Source organism: Nerophis lumbriciformis, linkage group LG08 (genome assembly GCF_033978685.3).
Source record: "Nerophis lumbriciformis linkage group LG08, RoL_Nlum_v2.1, whole genome shotgun sequence".
In the NCBI taxonomy this organism is placed as follows: Eukaryota; Metazoa; Chordata; class Actinopteri; order Syngnathiformes; family Syngnathidae; genus Nerophis; species Nerophis lumbriciformis.
Genome location: NC_084555.2, coordinates 19658011 through 19680026, shown reverse-complemented (window position 1 = coordinate 19680026; position 22016 = coordinate 19658011). Strand labels below are relative to the sequence as shown.

The window sequence follows — 22016 nt, the reverse complement described above, 5'->3', positions numbered from 1 at the left end:
GATATATAGGTGCATGGTCACTTAGATCTATCGTCCCAATTTTACAGGTGCATATTTTATCTTTATCCTTTCCAAATGTTAGAAAATAATCTATTCCTGTATAAAGACAATGCAGAGCAGAGAAATAAGTATAATCCCTTCTATCTGGGAAAAAGTCTCGCCATATGTCAATTAAGCCTACTTCCTCAAAAAGTGTGTTTACTTTCCTATAAAGGAGTTTAACGTTATGTATTTGTATACTAGATGAGTCCAATTTTGGCTGTAAATGTATATTTAAATCCCCACCACAAATCAAAAGACTTTCAGTTTCCGTTACCATAATATTGGTGATTTTTTTGGAAGAAATTAATATCACTCCCAGGGGGTGCATAGACATTCAGTAAGGTGATTGGGTTTCCATCTATCTTTCCCTTTACTAAAATAAATCTACCCACCTTATCACCAAATTCCAGTACTTTTTCAAAATGTAGCTTTTTTTGAGATGAGGATTGCAACTCCTCTCCTATGTCCTAATTTATATGACGAAAAAAACAAATGAGTGAAGCCCATTCTCTTTAGTTTTACTTGCTCCTTGTCAGTCAAATGGGCCTCCTGTAAATATACTATGTGGGCTTGTTCTGTCCTCACCTTCGATAATATTTTATTGCGTTTAATTGGGTTCAATAGCCCATTAACATTAAACGATACACATTTTACTTTGTCACTAACCATATGTATTTACTTGTAAGTATACCAATAAAATATTCAAAATATTCAAAATAAAACCTAACAAGTCTATATATACATATATAAATGTATGTATATATATATATATATATATATATATATATATATATATATATATATATATATATATATATATATATATATATATACATATGTATTTATACACATATATATATTTATATATATACACATACTGTATATGTGTATATAAATATATATACAGGTAAAAGCCAGTAAATTAGAATATTTTGAAAAACTTGATTTATTTCAGTAATTGCATTCAAAAGGTGTAACTTGTACATTATATTTATTCATTGCACACGGACTGATGCATTCAAATGTTTATTTCATTTAATTTTGATGATTTGAAGTGGCAACAAATGAAAATCCAAAATTCCGTGTGTCACAAAATTAGAATATTACTTAAGGCTAATACAAAAAAGGGATTTTTAGAAATGTTGGCCAACTGAAAAGTATGTAAATGAAAAATATGAGCATGTACAATACTCAATACTTGGTTGGAGCTCCTTTTGCCTCAATTACTGCGTTAATGCGGCGTGGCATGGAGTCGATGAGTTTCTGGCACTGCTCAGGTGTTATGAGAGCCCAGGTTGCTCTGATAGTGGCCTTCAACTCTTCTGCGTTTTTGGGTCTGGCATTCTGCATTCCTTTTCACAATACCCCACAGATTTTCTATGGGGCTAAGGTCAGGGGAGTTGGCGGGCCAATTTAGAACAGAAATACCATGGTCCGTAAACCAGGCACGGGTAGATTTTGCGCTGTGTGCAGGCGCCAAGTCTTGTTGGAACTTGAAATCTCCATCTCCATAGAGCAGGTCAGCAGCAGGAAGCATGAAGTGCTCTAAAACTTGCTGGTAGACGGCTGCGTTGACCCTGGATCTCAGGAAACAGAGTGGACCGACACCAGCAGATGACATGGCACCCCAAACCATCACTGATGGTGGAAACTTTACACTAGACTTCAGGCAACGTGGATCCTGTGCCTCTCCTGTCTTCCTCCAGACTCTGGGACCTCGATTTCCAAAGGAAATGCAAAATTTGCTTTCGTCAGAAAACATGACTTTGGACCACTCAGCAGCAGTCCAGCTGGTGTCGGTCCACTCTGTTTCCTGAGATCCAGGGTCAACGCAGCCGTCTAGGCTTGGCATTGTCTTGCTAAAATAAGCAGGGGCGTCCATAGTAACGTTGCTTGGATGGCAACATATGTTGCTCCAAATCCTGTATGTACCTTTCAGCGTTAATGGCGCCTTCACAGATGTGTAAGTTACCCATGTCTTGGGCACTAATACACCCCCATACCATCACAGATGCTGGCTTTTCAACTTTGCGCCTATAACCATCCGGATGGTTCTTTTCCTCTTTGGTCCGGAGGACACGACGTCCACAGTTTCCAAAAACAATTTGAAATGTGGACTCGTCATACCACAGCACACTTTTCCACTTTGTATCAGTCCATCTTAGATGAGCTCAGGCCCAGCAAAGCCGACGGCGTTTCTGGGTGTTGTTGATAAACGGTTTTCTCCTTGCATATGAGAGTTTTAACTTGCATTTACAGATGTAGCGTTTTTCTTAAACTGTTCAACAATTTGCTCACGCAAAGTGGTGACCCTCGCCCCATCCTTTTTGTGAATGACTGAGCATTTCATGGAATCTACTTTTATACCCAATCATGGCACCCACCTGTTCCCAAATTGCCTGTTCACCTGTGGGATGTTCCATATAAGTGTTTGATGAGCATTCCTCAACGTTATCAGTATTTATTGCCACCTTTCCCAACTTCTTTGTCACGTGTTGCTAGCATCAAATTCTAAAGTTAATGATTATTTGCACACAAAAAAAAGATTATCAGTTTGAACATCAAATATGTTGTCTTTCTAGCATATTCAACTGAATATGGGTTGAAAATTATTTGCAAATCATTGTATTCCATTTATATTTACATCTAACACAATTTCCCAACTCATATGGAAACGGGGTTTGTATATATGTATATATATATATATATATATATATATATATATATATATATATATATATATATATATATATATATACCGGTGTATATATATATATATATATAATATTATAAGGGCTGCAACTAACGATTCATTTCATAATCGATTAAACTGTCGATTATTACTTCGATTAATCGATTATTAATCGGATAAAAGAGATAAACTACATTTCTATCCTTTCCAGTATTTTATTGAAAAAATACAGCATACTGGTGCCATGTTCTTTCAACTTGCCAAATAAAACAAGGAAAATGTTACAAAAATGGACACTTTTGACACCCCTGCTATAGATAATAAAAAATTAAATGTGATAAATGTATCGATAAAAAGCAGAGCCTGGCGACGCATGCACGTTTCTCACAACTCTCTCGCTCTCTCTGTCTCTCCCCCTCCCTCACGAATGCTGCTGCACGTACAATTTGTTGTGTTTTTAACCTTCTTAACCCTGAACGTACATTGAAAATACACGCAACCCTAACTCAAAATGCCGGACATTTGAGGCATTTAAGAAACACCGCCCGACATCCCCGCAAAAGAGGACATGTCCGGTGAAAAGAGGATGTATGGTCATGACCTAGCCCGGTCATGACCATACGTGATCGCTACTAGCATGCTAGCAGCGATCGGTTTCACGTCCGGTGAAACCGATCGCTGCTAGTCCTATTTTGCTAGCATGCTTGCAGCTAACGGGCTGCGATAGACTGACCATACATCCTCTTTTCACAGGACATCTCCTCTTTTGCGGAGCTGTCAGGGCGGAGTTTCATAAATGCCTCAAATGTCCGGCATTTTGAGTATTGTTTACACAACGTGCAGCACGCTACTTAATATGTCCGTGTGGAAACTCGTTCGGTACACTTCCGCACCGAAACGAAACCCCCGTACCGAAACGGTTCGATACAAATACACGTACCGTTACACCCCTATCATTTTGATTATTGTTTCCCAGCTGTTTGTAAATGTTGCAGTTTATGAATAAAGGTTTAAAAAAACAAAAAAAAAAACTAGCCTCTGCGCATGCGCATAGCATAGATCCAACAAATCGATGACTAAATTAATCGCCAACTATTTTTTTAATCGATTTAATCGATTAGTTGTTGCAGCCCTAATATATATATATATATATATATATATATATATATATATATATATATATATATATATATATATATATATATATATATATTTACACACAGTCGGCAGAGTTCCAGTTGACAGAGCCCAGTTTGAAGGAGGTTGAAGAGTTCATCAAGGCAGCCCGTTCAGCATTTTCCCCGGGCCCCAGTGGTGTACCTTACCTCGTCTACAAACGCTGTCCAGGGCTTCTCAAGCATCTGTGGAAGACCTTGAAGGTGATCTGGCGAAGGGGAAGAGTGACCAACCAGTGGAGGTGTGCAGATGGAGTTTGAATCCCCAAGGAGGTGGACTCGAAAAACATCAACCAGTTTCGGACTATATCACTTCTGAGTGTGGAAGGGAAGGTGTTCTTCAGCATCGTCTCCCGAAGACTAACCGAGTTTCTCCTCAAGAACAACAACATCGACACTTCAGTGCAGAAGGGGTGGATTTCTGGAGTTCCTGGCTGTCTAGAGCACAACGGTGTCGCCACACAGCTCATCAGAGAGGCCCATGAGAGCAGAGGGGAACTTGCTGTGTTGTGGTTGGACCTGACTAACGCCTATCCCACACAAGCTAGTTGAGCTTGCGCTGCACCGCCACCATGTTCCCAGCAAGATCAAGGACTTGATCCTGGATTATTACAATAACTTCAGGGTCCGGGTCACTTCTGGGTCAATAACCTCTGACTGGCATCGCCTTGAGAAGGGAATAATAACAGGATGCACCATCTCTGTTGTCCTTTTTGCACTGGTGATGAATATAGTGGTAAAGTCTGCTGAGGTGGAATTTCAGAGCGCCTCTATCCAGATCAGGTGTTCGACAGCCCTCCATTAGAGCTTATATGGATGACCTTACCATCACAACAACATCAGTCCCAGGGAGCAGGTGGATCTTGCAGGGATTGGAGAGGCTCATTGGATGGGCCAGGGTGAGTTTCAAGCCCGCAAAGTCAAGGTCCATGGTGCTGAAGAAGGGGAAGGTGGTCGACAAATTCCGGTTCTCAATCTCAAGAACGGTCATTCTATCCATCACGGCACAACCAGTCAAGAGCTTGGGAAAGCTCTTTGACTCCAGCCTGAAGGACTCTGCTGCTATCCAGAAGTCTACTGAAGAGCTTGGATGGTGGCTCACCAAAGTAGACAAGTCTGGCCTACCTGGTAGATTCGAAGCCTGGATCTACCAACACTCCATCCTACCCAGAGTCCTGTGGCCATATGCAGTCCCAGTAACAACAGTGGGATCCTTTGAAAGGAAGTTGAGCAGATTTCTGCGGAAATGGCTGGGTCTCCCCCGCAGCCTCAACAGCGCTGCCCTGTACGGGACAAGCAACATCCTGCAGCTACCTTTCAGTGGGATCACTGAAGAATTCAAGGTGGCACGCACAAGAGAAGCCCTACATTACAGAGACTCCAGGGACTGCAAGGTGTCATCAGCCGCCATTGAAGTGAGGAAGGACGTGGCAGGCAGAAAAGGCAGTGGAGGTGGCTGAGTCACCCCTTAGGCAAAAGGCACTGGTTGGGGCCGTGGCAACAGGGAGAGCAGGCTTGGGCTACTTCCCAAAGACCCAAGTCAGCCAGGCCCGGGGCAAAGACAGACGACATCTACTCCAGGTGGAGGTACAGGCAGGCTTGGAGGAAGAGCGAGTGGGCAGGGTAGTGGGACTCCGGCAACAGGGGGCATGGACAAGATGGGAGGGCACGTTGCAGCGCAAAGTCACCTGGTCAAACATCATGCAGGCAGACCCCCACCAGGTCCGGTTCCTCGTGGCAGCAGTCTACGATTCCCTCCCTATCCCAGCAAACCTCCATGTGTGGGGGAAGAGCGAGACACCCTCCTGCTCCCTTTGCTCCAGAAGAGGCTCCTTGGAACATCTCCTCAGCAGTTGCCCAAAGTCCCTGGCTGATGGTCCCTGGCGCCATGACCAGGTACTCAAAGCAGTTGCTGAGAGCATTGCCTCAGCCATCAGCACCAGCAAGCAATACCATGCGCCAAAGAAGGCAATCTCATTCATCAAAGCTGGAGAGAGACCTCGTGCACGTCCACAGACAACAACAGGACTCCTTCACTCAGCCCCTGATTGGCAGCTACACGTTGACCTGGGAAAACAACTCAGGTTCCCCCAGCACATTGCAACAACATCTCTCTGGCCAGACATGATCATTATCTCAAAGGCTTCGGAACACCTGATCATGCTGAAACTAACAGTGCCGTGGGAGGAGCAGATTGAGGAAGCCAACAAAAGGAAACGTGCCAAGTATCAGGAACTGGTGGAGGAGTGCAGGGGCTGGAGGACTTTCTATGAGCCAATAGAAGTTTGCTGCCGTGGCTTTGCAGGACCACATTCAATTCTATCCACATTCCACATTAAATTCTATCCTTGCCTTCTTTTGATATAGCTGAGATAATTGCCTCCCTCCAACTAAGTGGTGTTTGTGCCTTTTTTAAGACCCAATTCAATGTGGGGAGTAAAACAGGTATTAATTATTTTTTTAATTTCTTATACCACTCAGCCATGTAACCGTCTGATCCTGGCGATTTACTTAATTTAAGCCTACTAATTGCAACTTTTAATTCATTTTCAGTTATATCTGCAGATATTGTTTGGTTTTGTTTTTCATCTAAAATAGGTAAATCCAGAGAGTTCAGGAAGCTGTGAATTTGGGTTAATGCTCCTACTAGAGACCTCGGAGTATAAAGTTTTATAAAAATGTTCGAGGGCTTCCTGAATTTCATTTGGTTTAGTTTTTATCTCTTTTGTTCTTGGATCCCTGATTTTATGAATTGTGTTTTCCGCTATCTTTTTTTTTAGTTTCCAGGCCAATATTTTCATGGACTTAGAGCCACTTTCATAGTGTCTCTGTTTCAAAAACATTAGATTTTCTTTTTTTTTTTGTGTGGCCAAACTGTTGATTTCATTCCTAGTATTTCTTATTTCACTTAATGTATCCTGTGCGAAATCTAGTTTGTGTTTTCTTTGTAATTCTTTTAGTTTGTTTTTTAAGTCATTTGATTTTGTATTCTCATTTTTTTTCTTAAATTAAGATATTGCTATAATTTTCCCTCTTAAAACAGCCTTCAGGGTGTCCCATAACATGGGAGGCGAAATCTCTCCTGTGTCATTAAACTCCAAGAAGAGACTAATTTCAGATTTAATTTGTGTCTTAAAGGATAGGTCATTCAGCAGACTTGAGTTTAGTTTCCATGTATTATTTTTTGCCCTCAGATTAAAGTCAATAGATAGATATATAGGTGCATGGTCACTTAGATCTATCGTCCCAATTTTACAGGTGCATATTTTATCTTTATCCTTTCCAAATGTTAGAAAATAATCTATTCCTGTATAAAGACAATGCAGAGCAGAGAAATAAGTATAATCCCTTCTATCTGGGAAAAAGTCTCGCCATATGTCAATTAAGCCTACTTCCTCAAAAAGTGTGTTTACTTTCCTATAAAGGAGTTTAACGTTATGTATTTGTATACTAGATGAGTCCAATTTTGGCTGTAAATGTATATTTAAATCCCCACCACAAATCAAAAGACTTTCAGTTTAAGTTACCATAATATTGGTGATTTTTTTGGAAGAAATTAATATCACTCCCAGGGGGTGCATAGACATTCAGTAAGGTGATTGGGTTTCCATCTATCTTTCCCTTTACTAAAATAAATCTCCCCACCTTATCACCAAATTCCAGTACTTTTTCAAAATGTAGCTTTTTTTGAGATGAGGATTGCAACTCCTCTCCTATGTCCTAATTTATATGACGAAAAAAACAAATGAGTGAAGCCCATTCTCTTTAGTTTTACTTGCTCCTTGTCAGTCAAATGGGCCTCCTGTAAATATACTATGTGGGCTTGTTCTGTCCTCACCTTCGATAATATTTTATTGCGTTTAATTGGGTTCAATAGCCCATTAACATTAAACGATACACATTTTACTTTGTCACTAACCATATGTATTTACTTGTAAGTATACCAATAAAATATTCAAAATATTCAAAATAAAACCTAACAAGTCTATATATACATATATAAATGTATGTATATATATATATATATATATATATATATATATATATATATATATATATATATATATATATATATATATATATATATATATATACATATGTATTTATACACATATATATATTTATATATATACACATACTGTATATGTGTATATAAATATATATACAGGTAAAAGCCAGTAAATTAGAATATTTTGAAAAACTTGATTTATTTCAGTAATTGCATTCAAAAGGTGTAACTTGTACATTATATTTATTCATTGCACACGGACTGATGCATTCAAATGTTTATTTCATTTAATTTTGATGATTTGAAGTGGCAACAAATGAAAATCCAAAATTCCGTGTGTCACAAAATTAGAATATTACTTAAGGCTAATACAAAAAAGGGATTTTTAGAAATGTTGGCCAACTGAAAAGTATGTAAATGAAAAATATGAGCATGTACAATACTCAATACTTGGTTGGAGCTCCTTTTGCCTCAATTACTGCGTTAATGCGGCGTGGCATGGAGTCGATGAGTTTCTGGCACTGCTCAGGTGTTATGAGAGCCCAGGTTGCTCTGATAGTGGCCTTCAACTCTTCTGCGTTTTTGGGTCTGGCATTCTGCATCTTCCTTTTCACAATACCCCACAGATTTTCTATGGGGCTAAGGTCAGGGGAGTTGGCGGGCCAATTTAGAACAGAAATACCATGGTCCGTAAACCAGGCACGGGTAGATTTTGCGCTGTGTGCAGGCGCCAAGTCCTGTTGGAACTTGAAATCTCCATCTCCATAGAGCAGGTCAGCAGCAGGAAGCATGAAGTGCTCTAAAACTTGCTGGTAGACGGCTGCGTTGACCCTGGATCTCAGGAAACAGAGTGGACCGACACCAGCAGATGACATGGCACCCCAAACCATCACTGATGGTGGAAACTTTACACTAGACTTCAGGCAACGTGGATCCTGTGCCTCTCCTGTCTTCCTCCAGACTCTGGGACCTCGATTTCCAAAGGAAATGCAAAATTTGCATGGTTGGGTGATGGTTTGGGGTGCCATGTCATCTGCTGGTGTCGGTCCACTCTGTTTCCTGAGATCCAGGGTCAACGCAGCCGTCTACCAGCAAGTTTTAGAGCACTTCATGCTTCCTGCTGCTGACCTGCTCTATGGAGATGGAGATTTCAAGTTCCAACAGGACTTGGCGCCTGCACACAGCGCAAAATCTACCCGTGCCTGGTTTACGGACCATGGTATTTCTGTTCTAAATTGGCCCGCCAACTCCCCTGACCTTAACCCCATAGAAAATCTGTGGGGTATTGTGAAAAGGAAGATGCAGAATGCCAGACCCAAAAACGCAGAAGAGTTGAAGGCCACTATCAGAGCAACCTGGGCTCTCATAACACCTGAGCAGTGCCAGAAACTCATCGACTCCATGCCACGCCGCATTAACGCAGTAATTGAGGCAAAAGGAGCTCCAACCAAGTATTGAGTATTGTACATGCTCATATTTTTCATTTTCATACTTTTCAGTTGGCCAACATTTCTAAAAATCCCTTTTTTGTATTAGCCTTAAGTAATATTCTAATTTTGTGACACACGGAATTTTGGACTTTCATTTGTTGCCACTTCAAATCATCAAAATTAAATGAAATAAACATTTGAATGCATCAGTCTGTGTGCAATGAATAAATATAATGTACAAGTTACACCTTTTGAATGCAATTACTGAAATAAATCAAGTTTTTCAAAATATTCTAATTTACTGGCTTTTACCTGTATATGTGTATATATATATACATATATGTATATATATACACATATATAAGTGTGTATATAGATATATGTCTATATACATACAGTATATACATACATATGTGTGTTTATATACACATACTGTATACATATGTATGTAATACATATACATATATGCATATGTAAATATATGCATATGTATATATTTAAATATGGAGATATATATATATATATATATATATATATATATATATATATATATATATATATATATATATTAGGGCTGTGAATCTTTGGGTGTCCCACGATTCGATTCAATATCGATTCTTGGGGTCACGATTCGATTCAAAATCGATTTTTTTTTTTCTCAATTCAACACGATTCTCGATTCAAAAACGATTGTTTTCCCGATTCAAAAGGATTCTCTGTTCATTCAATACATAGGATTTCAGCAGGATCTACCCCAGTCTGCTGACATGCAAGCAGAGTAGTAGATTTTTGTAAAAAGCTTTTATAATTGTAAAGGACAATGTTTTATCAACTGATTGCAATAATGTAAATTTGTTTTAACTATTAAATGAACCAAAAATATGACTTATTTTATCTTTGTGAAAATATTGGACACAGTGTGTTGTCAAGCTTATGAGATGCGATGCAAGTGTAAGCCACTGTGACACTATTGTTCTTTTTTTTTTTTTTTTTTTATAAATGTCTAATGATAATGTCAATGAGGGATTTTTAATCACTGCTATGTTGAAATTGTAACTAATATTGATACTGTTGTTGATAATATTCATTTTTGTTTCACTACTTTTGGTTTGTTCTGTGTCGTGTTTGTGTCTCCTCTCAATTCCTCTGTTTATTGCAGTTCTGAGTGTTGCTGGGTCGGGTTTGGTTTTGGAATTGGATTGCATTGTTATGGTATTGCTGTGTATTGTTTTGTTGGATTGATTAATTTTAAAAAATAAAATAAAATAAATAAATTTTTTAAATAACAAAAAAAAACAAAAAACGTTTTTTTAAAAATGAGAATCGATTCTGAATCGCACAAAGTGAGAATTGCAATTCGAATTCAAATCGATTTTTTCCCACACCCCTAGTATGTATGTACGTACGTGTGTATATGTATGTGTATATATGTATTTATATGCATATGTATACATGTATGTGTATACAGTATATGTATATGTATTTATATGCATACTGTATGTATATATGCATATGTATGCTGCCCACTGCTCCCCTCACCTCCCAGGGGGTGAACATGGGGATGGGTCAAATGCAGAGGACAAATTTCACCACACCTAGTGTATGTGTGACAATCATTGGTACTTTAACTTATATATGAATCTGTATATACTGTATGTGTATGTATTTATTTGCATATGTGTACATGTATATATATGTATATGTATATTAGTGTAGGGGAGCGGTTCCACGCTGTGTATGGAGACACATAATTAGCTGAAAACCGCTTTTCAGGGAGACAGGATCAGCATTTGTGATTGTCGTTAAAGGGCATTAATCGACAATGACCAATTTTACTTTTTCACAAAAATCGTCCGATACCGGTTGGTGATATCTTGAGCGTTTGATGAGGCAATTGTAGGCACTGCTGAAATTAATCCACCCATATGATGGTGTTTGAAGCAATTTATTATTGAACCCTTTGCACATTAGGAGCAGAACTTAAAGCAGAACTTAGAAATCTTGTAGAAGTCTGGCTTAAATTGTATAATTGAAATGAATATATTTAAATGTAAATAAATGCAGCTGAGATAGGCTCCAGCACCCCCCACGACCCCGGACGGGACAAGCGGTAGAAAATGGATAGATGGATAAATATAATGTTGTTATAAAAACAATCAGAAAAAAACATTAAAAAAACTTTAAATGTGTTTTTCCTAAATCTTATTTTTAATCATTTTTAAATAGACATTTTTTAGGCTATCCCTGCGCTGACTCACTGTACGAATAAGCCAGCAGCCAAGAGGAGCTTTTGTAACATCTAACCTGTTTTAAAATGTTTTTTAATAACTTTTACACTCAATATATTGCGAGAATCGAATTGTGAGTTGTTGATTCACATTCAATATGTATGATCTCCCAAAATTTAGTAGGACGAAAATGAATGAAGCCATTTTTAGTGTCTCAAAATGAAACTATACCATTACTTGCCAAACCTTGCCATTTTTCTGTGAAAGTCAAGCACAATCTCCGTTGATTTGTAATTAAAATGTAAAACATTCCCAACAACTAATGCAAAGCGAATTATTTGTTCCAGGTTCAGATTTGCATTAGATGTATTAGCAATGTTTAACATTAACATTTCTATCCTATCATACCAGCATAAACAGTCAGTAATAAAACTAAATAAGACAGTCAAACAAAAACTACTTTGATGCCTGGAAAGCACAGAATGGTGTTTGTAGAGCGATACTTTCACCTATTTAAGAATAATTGTGTCGTTTGAAAGCATCAATGGCAGAGGTCTTGAGCTTGGAGGTTGCTTGTTAAGTATTTATTGTAATGGAAACTCAAGGGTTGATTGTGTAATGGGAAAAAAATACGCATTTTCAGCACAGTAATAATGTGCCATTTGTTGTAAAGATTCTCAGGTCATTTTCATGCTAGCCATTAATGAAAATGTCAGCATACTACTAGGGTAGCATGTAGAACCAGGACAGCAGAGCTAAACCTTCGCTTGGGCTGCTGATGTTGATTATTTTTGTAATTGAGTAATCTATGGATTACTTTGTTTGAATAATAGAGTAGTCGGACACAGCAACCTTTATACCCTCAATGTGTATTTCAGGGAAAATAGTTAAGATAAACAAAAAAAAATCTGCTTGCCATACGTAACTTTCATTCTACTTTCTAATAAATGCACATCGCCAACATTGAAATTGCACTTTTCTGCATGTGTGCATATATACTCCTGTCATAAAAACTTTCTGCAGTTTGCCACGCCACAGATCACGACACTCACGTGACACTGTTCTCGTGTGCGCTCTATTGCAACGTTTGTGCATAAACTATGTTCCAGGCACTCCCTGTGGCCTGGATTTTACAATTTTTATTAGTTACTCAAACAATTAATCATCCATCCATCCATCCATTTTCTACCGCTTATTCCCTTTGGGGTCGCGGGGGGCGCTGGAGCCTATCTCAGCTACAATCGGGCGGAAGGCGGGGTACACCCTGGACAAGTCGCCACCTCATCGCAGGGCCAACACAGATAGACAGACAACATTCACACTCACATCCACACACTAGGGCCAATTTAGTGTTGCCAATCAACTTATCCCCAGGTGCATGTCTTTGGAAGTGGGAGGAAGCCGGAGTACCCGGAGAGAACCCACGCAGTCACGGGGAGGACATGCAAACTCCACACAGAAAGATCCCGAGCCCGGGATTGAACCCAAGACTACTCAGGACCTTCGTATTGTGAGGCAGATGCACTAACCCCTCTACCACCGTGCTGCCCCACAGTTCCCCTTGTGTTTTATACAAGATTGCATTTGTTTTTTTGAGCTATCTGTTAAAAAATACAAGTTCCTACAGTATCCTACTGCATCAGTTTGAATCATCTGAAAGGTGTATTACCCTATCATAATGCAAGATAGTTGGAGTATTCAGTTTCTGATTATGGTCGTCTCTTGGATTTGGCTACATTTTACAATTATATTTAAATGAGCCACAACTCTTTTCTTTTCTTTAACAATGGTTTCGCCTCTCGAAGGCTGTCAAGAGCGACACCTTGAGAACAAGCCACTGTCAAAGAACATCTTTTCCACTCATTTGAAGCTTGAACCTATTAACTTTCCTCAAGGGAGAGCATTGTGTTGAGCTGCAACACTCAGCATGGAAACCAGGCAGACAATGGGTGTGATTGAGGAAAAGGAAAATAGAAGACATTATTGAATGTTAATCACATCTTTTTTTTAACTGACATTGAACATTGTAATTACCTGGCTACATACAAAGTGTGTGTGTGTGTGCATCTGTTTGTGTGTGTGTGTGTGACTCTGGAAGCAAGGTAGGCTCATCAGATTCTCACTGTGGCAGAAAAAAGGTAAGTGGCTATCAGGGCACCCGACCCTGTCTGGATGAATCCCTCCTGTCGCAGCGCCGTGAGCTCCTTCCATATGGAGAGGGGCCTAATTATCCCCCACCAATGACTGAATCAACATTTGATTATATCCTCCCTAAGGCTGCCCTGAAAGGCTCTATTCAAAGACTTGCACAATCAAAAATGGTTGTTATATGCTAATGATAAATGTATTTTAATTTTGAACACAACTACTCAGAAGCAAAACCAATGGGGTTTTATGCATTTTAGTATCCATTTTCTCTTTTTATATAGTATTTTAATGTCCTCCTTTTATTGATTAGTATTTTAGTATCTGAATCTATCCATCCATCCATCCATCCATCTATCTTCTTCTGATTATCCGAGGTGGGGTCGCCGGAGCAGCAGTGCAAGCAGTAAGCCCAGACTTTCCTCTCCCCAGCCACTTCGTCCAGATCCTCTCGGAGGATCCAGAGCAGTTCCCAGGCCAGCTGGGAGACATAGTCTCCCCAACATGTCATGTGCCTTCCCCGTGGCCTCCGACTGGCCAGACGTGCCCTAAACACCCTTCCAGGAGGGCATCTGGGGAGCATCCTGAGTAGATGCCCTAACTGAGTCCAGGTCAGCAGCACACCATCCCCACCAAGCATGGTGTTGACAGTGCACTGCTTCCCCCTTCTGAGACTGCAAATGGTGGTCCAGAATCGCTTCGAAGCTGTCCGGAAGTCGTTTTCATGGCTTCTCCGAACTCCTCCCATGTACGAATTCTTGCCTCTGCGACCGCCAAAGCCGCAAGCCACTTAGCCTGATAGTACTTGTCTGCTGCCTCTGTAGTCCCATAGATCAAAAGGACCCAATAGTACTCCTTCTTCAGCTTGACTGCAGGTCTTGGGATTACCGCCACAGCAGGCACCAACCACCTTGAAGCCACAGCTCCGATCGGCTGCTTCAACAATAGAGGCACGGAACATGGTCACTCGGACTCAATGTCCAGCGCCTCGCTCATGACATACTTGCCAACCTTGAGACCTCCGATTTCGGGAGATGGGGGTGGGGGGCGGGGGCCGTGGTGGGGCGGGGGGCGTGGCTGGGGGCGTGGTTAAGATATATATATATATATATATATATATATATATAAGAAATACTTGACTTTCAGTGAATTCTAGCTATATATAATTTTTTTTATTATATATATATATATATATATATATATATATATATAAAATAAATACTTGAATTTCAGTGTTCATTTATTTACACATATACACACACATAACACTCCTCTACTCATTGTTGAGTTAAGGGTTGAATTGTCCATCCTTGTTCTATTCTCTGTCACTATTTCAGAACACACACATTATACAAATATACATTATAAAATCAATAAGAAAACGGGAGCTCTAATTTGGGAGTCTGAATTAGGATCAGAAGTTCCTATATAAACATTGCGTACTCACGTCGCCATTTTGTATTGATTACTGCAGCTGTGCACTGGATTCATTCACAAATACAAACTACAACTCACAAACACTTTAGAGTTAGGCTCCACCATCAGAATGTGTACTTAAACTTATAAAGATCACATGGATATTATTCAGTGAGTTGATTCACCAAAACTAACCTGTTATACATGAGGAAAAAGCACACAGGATGTTTCAATTGTTCACAGACTGGTCGCTCTCATCAGAATGACAAGACACTTTCGGTCTGCAGGTGATAGCATTCAATTGGGAAGAAACGCCCTACTGCCCCCTACTGACCAATGTGAATACTGATAAATGTGTAATGACAGCTCCAAAAACGAATTCAAACCACAAAATAAAATAAATAAATCAACACAAAAATGTGACACATTATGGGTGGGTCACATATGCATAAGAAACCAAGAACTCGCCCTCGATCATTCTACAGTTATAACGTGATTGGGCAGGCATGCTGTTTATATTTTGGGGGGAAGCAGACGTGAGAACAGGCTGTCAACACGTCACTCAGGTCCGCATGGAGCTGGAGGGGGCGTGGCCTCCAGCTCCGCCTGAATTTCGGGAGATTTTCGGGAGAAAATTTGTCCCGGGAGATTTTTGGGAGAGGAGCTGAATTTCGGGAGTCTCCCGGAAAATCCGGGAGGGTTGGCAAGTATGGCTCATGACATGTTCGAAGTTCTTCCGCAGGTGGGAATTGAAATTCTCTCTGACAGGAGTCTCTGCTAGTCAGCTCAATTTTGTTTCATCTGCCCACAGAACTTTCCTCCAGAAGGTCTTATCTTTCTCCATGTGATGTCAGATGAAACAAAAATCGAGCTGTTTGGCCACAATACCCAGCAATATGTTTGGAGGAGAAAAGGTGAGGCCTTTAATCCCAGGAACACCTACCTACCGTCAAGCATGGTGGTAGTAGTAATATGCTCTGGGCTTGTTTTGCTGCCAATGGAACTGGTGGTTTAAATGGGACAATGAAAAAGGAGGATTACTTCCAAATTCTTCAGGACAACCTAAAATCATCAGGCTGGAGGTTGGGTCTTGGGCGCAGTTAGGTGTTCCAACAGAACAATGACCCCAAACACACATCAAAAGTGGTAAAGGAATGGCTAAATCAGGCTAGAATTAAAGTTTTGGAATGGCCTTCCCAAAGTCCTGATTTAAACGTGTGGACAATGTTGAAGAAACAAGTCCTTGTCAGAAAACCAACAAATTTAGCTGAACTACACCAATTTTGTCAAGAGGAGTGCTCAAAAATTTAACCAGAAGCTTGCCAGAAGCTTGTGGATGGCTACCAAAAGCGCTTTATTGCAGTGAAACTTGCCAAGGGACATCTAACCAAATATTAACATTGCTGTATGTATACTTTTGACCCAGCAGATTTGGTCACATTTTCAGTAGACCCATAATAAATTCATAAAAGAACCAAACTTCATGAATGTTTTTTGTGACCAACAAGTATGTGCTCCAATCACTCTATCACAAAAAAATAAGATTTGTAGAAATTATTGGAAACTCAAGACAGCCATGACATTATGTTCTTTACAAGTGTATGTAAACTTTTGACTACAACTGTATTATCCTAACTGACCTTTTTTGTAACACGGGTCATGACTGTAGTGTACCTCTGTAATTATTTCCCCATATTTCCCCATATTTCTGCACAATAACTCAGATATGGTAACACTCCCGAGCAGTAGAGAATATGGAGTGATTTTTGGTCTAGAACATATTTTGCTTTATTCATTGAAATATTTCTTGCCGCCTTATGTTGTATATTTTTTATATGAGATTTCCTGTTCATTTTATCACCTATTATCACACCCCAAAATGTGGTGTGTATTCTGTCTATTTGTATTTGTTTGACTTTCTTATCGACTGTTACCGAGTAGCATTATTTTAGATTTACTGAGATTTAGAGAGAGTCCGTTTTTGTTTAACTATCTTTTTAATTTGTTCATTTATTCTGATATTGTTTGTATGAGCTTCTGTGTGTTCTCTCCTGAACAAAACACAGTTGTGTCGTCTGCAAATAACACTAACTTTAAGTCCTTCATAATTTTACAAATGTTGTTTGTATAAAGATTAAACCATTTTGGTGGGTACGCCGCAAGATATATTTAGTGCTGTTGACATATTTTCACCTAACTTTACGTATTGCTTTCTGTTGGTTAAGTAGCTTTTCATCCATCCATCCATCCATTTTCTACCGCTTGTCCCTTTCGGGGTCGTGGGGGGTGCTGGAGCTTATCTCAGCTGCATTTGGACGGTAGGCGAGGTACACCCAGTTCAAAACCAATCCTCCTATGCCATACTGTTCTAATTTGTTTATTAAGATATTATGATTAATCGTGTCAAATGCTTTTGTTAGATCCATAAATACTGTTGCTGCACACTGTTTACCATCTATCGCATTAGTAATTTCCTCTGTTATTTTGATTAATGCCCTTGATGTTTAAATGTTGGCTCTGTAACCATATTGGTTCTCTGTGAGTGTTCCACTTTTATTCGTTAATTAGTCGTATGTGTTGTTGAATAATTTTCCAATGATTTTCAAAAATTGTGGTAGTAAATAAACAGGCCTGTAAATTGTTGTCTCGAGTCTTGTTAATCGGTACAATTTTTGTTATTTTCATTTCATCTGGGAATGTGCCAGTTTGAAATGATAAATTGTTGTTATACATCAATTGTTCTGTAATTTCTTCAATAACTGTTTTTATCACTTTCATAGCAATTCCATGACAGTCAGTTGAGGTCTTGGATTTACATTTCTTTACAATTTTGATTATTTTCTCTACTGTCACATTATTGAGGAACATGGAGTTGAGCACCGTGTTGCTCTTGTGCAGTTTTTGTTCTTGTCTAGTAATTGACAGTAATATTATTTTCTACATGTTTGTAATATGCTGGTTAGTTTGTAAGTACTTTTTTTACCTTTTTTTTCCTGTATAGATCTTTGTATTTATAATGTTCTATAAAGTGTATTATTTTTTGTTAGATGCATTTTTCAGTCACTTTGTCATCCATGGTTGATTGCTCATATGGTTTTTTTATGAGTTGTTTCCATTAACAATGTTTGTCATAAATCATCATGAAAGTATAAAAAAAATACCATATTCATAATCTACATAATTTTTACTGTACACGTGTCCCATTGTTGTTCTTTGAGATCATTCTTTAAAGTGTTCATACTTTCCTCTGGGCATATTCTTTGAAATTTATTTTTGTTATCTATGCTCCACCTCTTGTAGTTTCCTTCATATATTGTTAAAACTGGTAAATGATCACTGATGTCGGTTATTAGCAGACCACTTGTAGTATTATCAAAATCATTTGTAAAAATAATATCAATAAGAGTGGCACAGTGACTTGTGATTCTGCTTGGTCTTGTGATATTAGCTTGTGATTTTAACTTATACTATACATCTTATCTATGAAGTCATCAATATTCTTTTGCTTGTTAGGGTTCTAGATGTCAATATTGATATCCCCCACATATGAATATTACCTTCTGTCTCATTTCTGTAAAACATTTGTTAATCCAGTCCTCAAACCTTCCAATGTTTGACTGAGGTGTTCGATATATACAACTGAGAAATACATTTTTGTTTTTTTCATGACATATTTCAATCATTATGCATTCCAAGATATTTTAATTGCAAATGAAATATTTTTCACCACTTTGTAATCCAGATGTTTATCCACATACATAGCTACTCATCCACTCTTATTGTTTCTGTTGATGAAGTTTAGTTCATATCCTTCCAGGTCAAAATCTATTTCTGTCTCCTCCTTAATCCAGGTTCTTGAGATCGCAATTACTTTAAAAATGTTATTTGAATTGATTCAGATAGTGTTGAATGTTATTGGTGTTTGTATACAAACTTCTGCTATTGATGTGAATAATTATTAGTTTGTTGTTGGATGCAATATTTGTATTTTATTGTTCTGTTGTGTAGTAGGAGCATTTATTGTCAATGTGTGAGGAAAAAGTTTGTGGTCGGATTTGTGTCCTTCTCAAAGTCCTGTTGTTTCATGTCTTATTGATTCATTGTCCATGTGTAGTGTCTGTCTAGTTCTTCCTTGCTTCTTTACTGCCAACGCCTTTGCTTCCACGGGAGAGCCAATCAGTTTAATAAATATTTTACATTTTGTTACCCAGTTGTGCTGTATTTTTTGCTGTTTTCTTAGTTATCTTGCTTTTTTAGTAAGCATTCTTATTCCCAAGGCGGTCATTCACTTAGACATTTGTTCTGTTCAGTTTGCATCCCTGTTTCAAAAGTGTGATTTTATTCTTTCTGTTCACAAACCTCGTTTTGATAGCAGGTCTGTCGTTCTAAGTTGTGTATTCGCCGGTCATTTTCTGGATTAAATTCAAAAAACTTTATTAATCCCTCAAGGGGCAATTCGTATTGAGAAGCAGGTTGACGTGGTTCGTATAGCCTACACATGGCCCACAATAAATAGTCAATAAATATATAAACAATACAACCCTCTGAATAATTTAAAAGTTTTAGACTCTGAGTGCAGAGAGGACGAATGATTTGGAGAAGTGATTTGTTTTACACAATGGAAGGGCATAACTTCACCCTGAAGGCAACAGAGAGAATTCACCCGCAAGGACATGGCTCGGCAAGGCTAAAATGCTCTTTGCTTTTCGGAGGGTTTTGCTGGTTACAGAAGAAGTTTAAGTCTCCAAGTTTTACTCCGGTATTCTTAGCGCAAGACTTAACAATACTAGTCAGGCTGTTTCGGTCCTTCACTAAAAGACAGTGAAACCAACAAATATAAGAAAAATACATAATTCACACGTACATTCTGGAAGCGTAATGATTTTACCTCCTCCAGAAGACAGAGGATCTGCTTCTGCTGTGTCCTGACAGCAGTCACCTCCTCTGGCAAGAAGTTGAGAGATTTCTTTGTCTTTGACCTCTTCAGCAACAATTGTTCTCTTTGGTGGCATGATGGTAATGACCCAGGGCAAATCTTGATTCTCTGATTTGTCAATCAACTGTCCGCAGCCCGTCAGCTGTCAACTGTTAGCGCCGTTTGGGTAGCTGTTGGGTGTTCAGCGCCGAAACAGTGGTAACTTTAAGTCCACTTTGAATTCTAAGTATGTCAATGACAATCAAAAATGCATACCCAAAAACGTTTTTTCTTTTGAGGTTTGTTATCCAATATCGTTTGTCAGTTAATCCAGAAAAAAGGTTGTTTTCACAGCAGTTGCAAGCACAGACGCAATGCACGACTAGATGGCGAGCACAAAAGTCCAATAACAAAACGTCACTCAGGTTCAGATCCGGATGGCCGTTTCTCCCAATCACGCCTCTCCAGGTTTCACTGTTGTTGCGAATGAGAGCGTTGAAGTCCCCCAGCAGAACAAGGGAATCGCCTGGGTGAGCACTCTCTAGTACTCTCTCCAGTCAATCAGAAAAGGGCGGATACTCTGAACTGATGTTTGGTGCGTAAGCACAATCAACCATCAAGACCCGGCCCCTCACCTGAAGGCGGAGGGAAGCTACCTTCTCGTCTACTGGGTTGAACTCCAATGTACAATATTGCCACCGTCGCCTCTCACTGCTTGCAACACCAGAGTGGAAGAGAGTCCAGCCCATCTCGAGAAGACTGGTGCCAGAGCCCTTGCTGTGCATTGAATTGAGTCTGACTAGATACAGCCGTAACTTCTCCACTTCGCGCACCAGCTCAGGCTCCTTCCCCCCAGCGAAGTGACGTTCCACGTCCCAAGAGCTAACTTCTGTAGCCGAGGATCGGACCGCCAAGGGCCCTGCCGCCTAGCTCACAGAGCACCCGACCTCTATGCCTCTTCCTATGTGTGGTGAGCAAATTGGAGGGGTACCCACGTTGCCTTTTCGGGCTGTGCCTGGGCGGGCTTCATGGGTACATCGAGCCATCGAGCCTCACCGCCACGCCTGGTTCCATAGGGGGGCTCGGTGACCCGCGTCTGGGTGAGGGAAAACTGTCTTTGTTTGTTTATTTTCATAGAGGTCTTTGAGCTGTTCTTTGTCTGGTCTCTCACCTAGGACCTGTTTGTCCTGGGAGACCCTACCAAGAGGCATAAAACCCCCAGACAACATAGCTCCTAGGATCATTGGGACACTCATACCATACAAGGTGGCAGAGAGGAGGAATTTGAATCATCAGAATTATTTTAATGTGCATTTACTGACATAATTCTATGCTGACTGGCCGTGCTGAAACAAAGTTTGCATATAAGTTCCGGGCAATCCATGCTGTCTGCACTTTATACTATTTTTATTAGTGACACTCAAACAATTAATCAAGCAACAGTAATGAAATCGAAGCTTTTTTGTAATCGATTAATCGTTAATTAAGCCGCTATGAGTTTTTTAATGTATGCTTTTTCTTGTGTCTTTTCTAGTCAGCGAAATTTGGCTGAAATCACAGAGTTGATCCACACAGCTTTCCTGGTGCATCGTGGAATTGTCAATTTGAAAGAACTGACGGTTTGTGATGGCCCACTGAAGGACATGGAGTTTGGCAATAAGATGGCTGTTCTGAGCGGTGACTTCCTGCTTGCAAATGCTTGTACTGGATTAGCCCAGTTGAACAACACTAAGGTAATCTACTGTATGTGTCATTAAAAATAATTAACTGCACCTGTGATTAAGAATATTATACAGTGCAAAATAGTACAGTAAAACGTTTCTGTAAATGCGGTCCAGTTTATACCGACAACTCCTCAACATCCAACATATTTATTTTATTACTAGAATAAGTCCGACTTTGAAATACAATACATAGTTGACCGCTGTTTGCATAAAATTTGAGACCCAAAAGTGTAATTTCTA

General features: G+C 39.4%; 1 protein-coding gene across 1 annotated transcript in view; it reads left to right on the top strand.

Annotated features, from left to right (window-relative positions):
- The window catches only part of pdss2 (prenyl (decaprenyl) diphosphate synthase, subunit 2), a 78747-nt gene that overhangs the window by 35865 nt on the left and 20866 nt on the right, over positions 1–22016 (top strand). The window contains exon 3 of the mRNA XM_061967948.2: positions 21587–21785. Within this exon, the coding sequence (XP_061823932.1) occupies positions 21587–21785 (199 nt within the window). The remainder of the gene's footprint in view (positions 1–21586; positions 21786–22016) is intronic.